Source organism: Talpa europaea (assembly GCF_964194135.1).
Source record: "Talpa europaea genome assembly, chromosome: 1".
NCBI classification, from domain to species: domain Eukaryota; kingdom Metazoa; phylum Chordata; class Mammalia; order Eulipotyphla; family Talpidae; genus Talpa; species Talpa europaea.
Genome location: NC_140073.1, coordinates 7,959,372 through 7,966,661, shown reverse-complemented (window position 1 = coordinate 7,966,661; position 7,290 = coordinate 7,959,372). Strand labels below are relative to the sequence as shown.

At 38.4% G+C, this 7,290-nt stretch overlaps 1 protein-coding gene across 1 annotated transcript; it reads right to left on the bottom strand.

Annotated features, from left to right (window-relative positions):
• Positions 1-4,721: 4,721 nt before the first annotated feature.
• LOC311175493 (olfactory receptor 5A1-like) lies at positions 4,722-5,666 on the bottom strand (the record flags this gene model as incomplete). Its single annotated transcript, XM_084240381.1, has 1 exon — positions 4,722-5,666. One exon carries the CDS (start codon positions 5,664-5,666, stop codon positions 4,722-4,724), a length of 945 nt encoding a protein of 314 aa, XP_084096507.1.
• Positions 5,667-7,290: the final 1,624 nt, after the last annotated feature.

Here is a 7,290-nt window from a genome sequence, read left to right as displayed (position 1 = left end):
AAGACAAAAAATGCCAGCCAAGAATACTTTATTCTGCAAAACTCTCCTTCCTCTATAAGGAGAAAATAAGGTCCATCTAAGACAAAGAAAATCTTCAGAAATTCACTACTATTAAACCCTCACGCCAAGAAATATTACAAGAAGACTTAAAATCTAAGCATACAGAGGAAAGAACTAGGGGAAATGAACAAATTAATGAATGGAATAGATTTACGACCACAGTAACATCTACATGTGTACTCATGTCTATGAACGTGAGTTCCCTCTGCTTCCCTGAGGATTGCCTCCTTGTGCAGTGAAGCTGCAGAGGTGGGAGTAAGGGATTTTTACTCACTATTATGTCCCAATTACAGTAGACATTCTAAAGCTGCAAAATTTATCTCTTTTTAGCAAGTTACCAGGATTTCTCTAACATATATGAAATGGAATAATAGAATTGAATAACAATAATTGCATAAATTAACATGACTAAGCATTACCATATACCAGGCTCTGGGCTAGGTTTCTTCATACCTAGTTCCTAGTTGTTTTGTCATTTTTGAGGAAGATCCAGTCATCTTCTCATTGTAGAGATGAGGACAATATTGGGTTGTTGGAAAAATCATGATACATTTTTGCATAAAAAACACAAAAAAATACATCATTACTTCTCTGACAACCTTTTATGTGTATAAGTACCTTGTTTAAGGTTACCTATCAAGAAAGTGTGCTAGAAATTAGTTTACTAAGACAGATTGGAAATTAACAACCAGAATGTTTTTCTTATAATAAATTGTATTTTTATATTCCCCATACAATTGCAACCCCCTTATTTTGACCCCAATCCCTCCACTCCCACCCCATACCCCCGATAGAGTGTCCCTGGTTCATAGTTCTTTGTTGATTTTGATTTTCACTTTCTTATAGTTATTCATTTTCCTGGTCCCTTATTTAAGTTTTCTAGATTCCTGCTATGAGTGAGACCATCCGGTATTTTGCTTTTTCTTTCTGGCTTATTTCGCTGAGCATGATCCCTTCCAGCGCCATCCATGTTGCTGCAAATTGCATGTGTTTATCTTTTTGAATGCTGAGTAATATTCCATGGTGTATATGGACCACATCTTCTTGATCCAGTCATCTATTTTTAGGCATTTGGGCTGTTTCCAAAGCTTAGCTATTGTAAACAGTGCTGCTATAAACAGAGGGGTGCAGGTGCTCTTTGGAATTGATGTTTCTGTGTCGTTTGGATAAATACCTAGGAGTGGAATTGCTGGATCATATGGAAGCTCTATGTTTAGTAGGTCCAGAAATCTCCACACAGCTCTCCATAGTGGTTGGACCAGTTTGCACTCCCACCAACAGTGCAGAAGAGTTCCTTTTTCTCCACACCCCCGCCAACATTTGTTGTTGCTAATTTTTTTAATATGTGCCATTCTCACTGGTGTAAGATGGTATCTCATGGTAGTTTTGATTTGCATTTCCCTGATTACAGGTGATGTTGAACAGTTTTTCATATGTCTGTTGGCCATTTGCATTTCCTCTTCAGAGAAGTTTCTTTTTAGCTCTTCTGCCCATTTTTTGACTGGATTATTTTCTTTGTTGTTGTTGAGTCTCATCAGCTCTTTGCAGATTTTTGTGATCAGTCCTTTATCATTAGTGTTGGGTGCTAAAATATTTTCCCAGTTGGTGGGGTTTCTCTTTGTTTTTGTTATTGTCTCTTTTGCTGTGCAGAAGCTCTTTTATTTGATGTAGTCCCAGCTGTTTATCTTTACCTTCACTATCACTGCTTTGGGTGATGTGTCTGTAATGATGTCTTTGATGTGAATATCACGTAGTGTTTTGCCTATATTTCCTTCTATGTATTTTATGATTTCAGGTCTTATGTCTACTTCTTTAATCCATTTTGAGTTGGTTTTTGTGTATGGTGTGAGGTAGTGGTCAAGCTTCATTCTTTTGCATGTAGCGACCCAGTTTTCCCAGCACCATTTATTGAACAAACTTTCTTTGCTCCAATGCGTAGTCTTTGCTCCTTTGTCAAAGATTAGTTGACCATAAATCTGTGGGTTTATTTCTGGATTTTCTATTCGATTCCATTGGTCTGTATGTCTGTTCTTGTTCCACTACCATGCAGTTTTGATGATTATGGCTTTGTAGTATAGTTTGAAGTCTGGGAGTGTGATGCCTCCATTCCCTTCTTTTTTTTTTTTTTCAGGAGAGCTTTGTCTATTCGGGGTTTTTGGTGATTCCATATGAATTTCATCAATAATTGTTCTATTTCTTTGAAGAATGACATTGAAAGTTTGATTGGAATAGCATTGAATCTATATATTGCTTTTGGTAGGATGGCCATTTTAATAATGTTTATTCTTCTAATCCATGAGCTGGGAATGTCTTTCCATTTCTTTGTGTCTTCTTCTATTTCTTTTAACAGTGTTTTATAGTTTTCTTTGTATAGGTCCTTTACCTCTTTTGCTAGATTTATTCCCAAATATTTGAATTTTTTTGTTTCCATAATAAAAGGGATATTTTTTATTTCTTCTTCTTCAGATTTATTGTTTGTGTATAGGAAGGCTACTGACTTTTGCTTGTTGATTTTGTATCCTGCCACTTTACTGAACTGATGATGAGTTGAATTAGTTTTTCTGTGGAGTTTTTGGGTTCTCTGTGTATATTATCATATCATCTGAAAATAGTGATAGTTTGACTTCTTCTTTTCCTATTTGGATTCCTTGTATGTCTTTCTCTTGTCTTATTGCTCTGGCTAGGACTTCCAGTATTATATAGAATGTTTTTTTATATAATTTTTTTTTATTTTTATATTCCCCATACAATTGCAACCCCCTTATTTTGACCCTAATCCCTCCCCTCCAAAACCAGAATGTTTTAACCAGGTTTTGCTTTAGTCTCTATAATCCCAGCAGCCAATGCTTCAAAGTGATCAGTTACAAAGCTGTGGTTGTAAGGGACTCCCTATGTTGATGGTTTATGGTTGAACTGTGGCAGGAATTTTACAAATAATATATCTGAGAGAAGAAAGTACACAAATATATATTGTACAAAATTGAAAAATGATGTAAAATATATACAAATAAATATTTTTAAACTTTTTACTGTAAACAATTGTTCTATTCAATATCCATTACTTAAAATGTTTATTATCAAACCAATATTAAACTGATATTAAATATAATAATAAAATTAAATAAGATTTTTAAAAGAATTCTAGAAAGTGCCAATAAAATAAAAAATGAAGGACTCCCCAGTAGCACAGCAGCTGAGCGCTGGGTTATGAAGCTGCCTGCAGCCTCTGCAGCACCAGTTCAATCCCCGGCTACCAGGTGAGGGTCCCATATGGCACGCAGACCTCTCCTGCTGCCCGCTGATCCCCACAGCAGTGTAGTTCTTCAGTCTGCCTGCGCTGCTCCCCGCTCTGGCTCCACTGAATTATCTCACCCTCCTACGCTTCTGACTGTGCCCTATGCTTGTATAAATAAATAAATAAATCTTTAAGAATAAATAAATAAATAATACCCAAAAAAAAAGATGTTGCAGGATGGATTTTTGGTCCTGGAAAGAACATAGTGGACCTCAACATGCTGAGAAGTCTCGTGAAACAGGTAGATTAGTTCCCACTTCATGAGTAAACTAAAGAAATCATATTTAAGCATGGATTGACATGAAGTCTAAATGTTACACACATAATATTGTAAAAAGGATGACACTTAGTACATGAACTATTGTCTGGAAAATAAAAAAATCATTTAGTCAAATTTCTATAAATGCACTGGTTGGAGTCTAAGTTTCTGTGGCACCCCCAGGCCTGCTGAATCTTCTGCTCCTTGGTCAAACTTAAGGCCCTGGAAACCCAGGAGGCTCAGAGCTTGGGGAACTCAGGAACTGCCTCTTTAGACACAACATGGCAGCCATCATTTCTTAGTCTCAGTCTCCAGGAAGATTTCATGGAACATGACCCAGCTGTACCTGTGCCCAGAAGATGCTCCTTCTGGATTCTTTCTAGCATCAGAGTGTTTCCCCCAACTTTACTCTTAAATGAACTCTTCCATGCTCCTGTCTCTTTTTCACAATTCACTTTACAAGGTGACTCAAGAATAAAGTACAGGAAACCAGTATGCTGGGAATAAAAAGACATCTCCTTTTTCTCCTACTCTTTCTCATTCTCCTTCTTCATCTTCTTCATATTCATACTCCTATCCTTTTTTCTCATTCTCACTCCCTCAATCTCCAGATTAAATTTACAATGTGTTCATTTTCCCAATTTTTAATTTTCACTATTTAATAAACATATTCTTTTACTTCTCAATTGAAACACAAATATATAAAATAAGTAAAAGAATTTCAGAGAAGAAAGTACAGTTTGGGTAATAGCTTAGGGTTTTCTCCTTTAGAGAAATATCTATCACAACATCTCAACAACTGTGTTCTCAAACACAGAGTTTATCTACATGAGAAAATCTGGGAAATGGGCTTTCAAGCATCCTGCCATGTTTCATCTGCTGCTCAGAGAGATCCCTGTGTGGATAGCACTAAGAACAAGGACACCAGGAATCAAGTGTAAGTGTCTGACATTTTCTGCCTAGATAGTCTTGTGACCTACAATAGGACACTCATGTGTTCTTACTACTGTCTGCAATAAGGAGTAGAAATACCTGGCCCCATATTATTTTGTTTTGTTTTCCTATTTTTTGCTTTTGTTATTAAGCTTACATTACCAAATATTATTCTTAGTGAGGTAAATGTACTGCCCTCTTCATCACCCTCTTGAGGGCCGCTTTGAACTCCTTGTTCCTAAGGGTATAGATGAAAGGATTTAACATGGGGATAATGATAATATAGAACACGGACAGAAACTTGTTCTGTTTCATGGAGTTTCCAGAACTAGGATGCAAGTACACAGCGAGGCCTGTGCCATAGAAGAGAGTCACAACTGCCAAGTGGGAGGCACAGGTGTTGAAGGCCTTGACACTGCCTTTCATGGAGGATATTTTAAGGATGGAAGCTACAATGAAAGCATAGGATAACAAAATAATAATCAGAGAACCACCAATAACAATACAAACTATTACAAAAAGACCCATTTGACCAATAAAGGGATTAGAACAAGAAAGACTAATAATTTCAGTTATGTTACAGAAGAAATTCTGGATGACATTTGGCCCACAGTAGTATAAATGAAAGCCAGTGTTTGCTTCAACTAAGCCAGAAAAGAAACCGCACCCAATGGCCCCAGCAACCATCTTCCAGCAGAGCCCAGGTGCCATGATGGTCGAGTACTGGAGAGGTTTGCCAATGGCCACATATCTATCATAGGCCATGGCAGCCAAGAGGCAGCACTCAGCCTGACCCATCGAGGCAACTACAAAATACTGACTGACACATGCAAAGAATGAAATGACTTTTTTATCTTTGAAGAGGTCTGCAAGCATCCGTGGGCTGATGGAAGAAGTGTAGCAGATGTCTATCAAAGACAGGGCACTGAGGAAAAAGTACATTGGTGTGTGCAGGTGGGAGTCCATCCTGATTAGGGTGAAGAGACCCAGGTTGCAGAATAATGTCACAAGGTAGATCAGCAGGAAGACTGGGAAGAGACTAAGCTGGAGCTCTTTATCTTCTGAGATTCCCAGGAGCACAAACATGGTCACAGACGTGAGGTTTCTGTCCCCTTCCATGGACCCACTTCACACCATCTGCTAAGAAAAGATGAAAGATGAAATGGTTTCATTCTCAAAGAACTGAAAAAATTCTTTTCATTTTTCTCATTCATGCAGCTGACTAAATACACAAACATGATTCATTGGTGCTCAGTGAATCTTGTGTCTTTGTATAATCACCAACCTTAATGAAAAGTTAACTTGGACAAATTTTCTTACCCTCCTTATGGATTAAGACACAGTAGTGAGGCATCATCAGTACTCTATCCACCAAAAAATATTAATTTCATTTGTGCCACTCAAATTTACAATTACATGGCATTTGGGATTACACCAAATTAGGGTGACACTCTCCTATCTGCGCAGGTGAAAATGGTCACTTTAACTAGGCAGTCCCGTGGGACCCACTGCTTGGAGAAGACCCTGCATCATGGGAAGCCTCAGTGTAAAATGAGGAGGTCCAGTAGGTGCATATTAAAATCACCTTCAGAATTAACATTCAGTTCGTCTTTAATAAGGAAGGATTTATCATTTTATAAATGCTCTTTCTTTCACAAAGTCTAGAAGACACAAGAATGATAAAATAGGAACTTGAAAAGAGTGACATGCAAGTAGTGCTTAGAAATGGATGTGACTGCACTAAATTTTTAACTCTAGGAAGCCGCCCAAGATGATAGATACTACGATTTGAAAGAGCTTCATGCTCCCTTCCTTGAACCTACACATTTGTCTTAATTAATACAGATATTTATAACTTAAATATCTGGGAAAGTGATTGTGGCTCTTCTTGGAGTTGGTGATACCTTTGAAATTGGTTGAAAATTCTGACCCTCCTCCCGACAAAGCCACCATCAGCCCCTGTGCATGTCTTACTGGATTCTCAGTGACCACGGAGTCCACTGTCACTTCCAGGGGTAAGACTCATCCTACAAAAGACAGTCACTTGATCTTATAAATGTTAGGTTGTGTAGACAATGAATATAGAAACTAGGAAAGGGAGGCAGGATCTGGAAGTCTTTTCTCCTTCACTGGAGTCAGTAGAGGAAAATGAAGACTTGCATCTCTGAGCCAAATACCATGACTCTTGCCGCCCACAGTGAGTGTCTGCCTGATGGGAAACAGCTGTCCTTGTCTCCACATGGTCTTTTGAAAGTCTCAGTTGATTCCAGCTCACATATTCTCTTAGTTCATAGATGGAAAACCATAATGTGGCAGAGTTAAATATCAAGTACTGGAGGGATTGTAGAACTTGCTCCAAACATCGGCCCTCACCCCAGAGTAATACCTGACATTAATCTTGTCTCTGAGGTCAGGGAATTTCAATAAGGAATTTCTATAGGGTGGGTCAGGAAGACACCACTGTGGCGGGGAGGGAAATAGGGAGAGGGCAGCGCTGAGGAACACAAGTGACCAAGTATCACACTCTTTGCTCCCCACAACTCCTGCTAGGAGCTTACACGGCTGTGGAAACAGCACACAATCCTCTTAATTCTAAATCTTGCTTCTCACCTGGACCAAGATCCCTCAGGAATACACTCTTCTTGCCAAATTCAAATAGTGTCTTTCTTTCCTGAAAAATGTTCCAGGATGGACCTGCTTGACTCCACGATGGGAGATGTGAGCCATGAAACAGCTTGTTCAC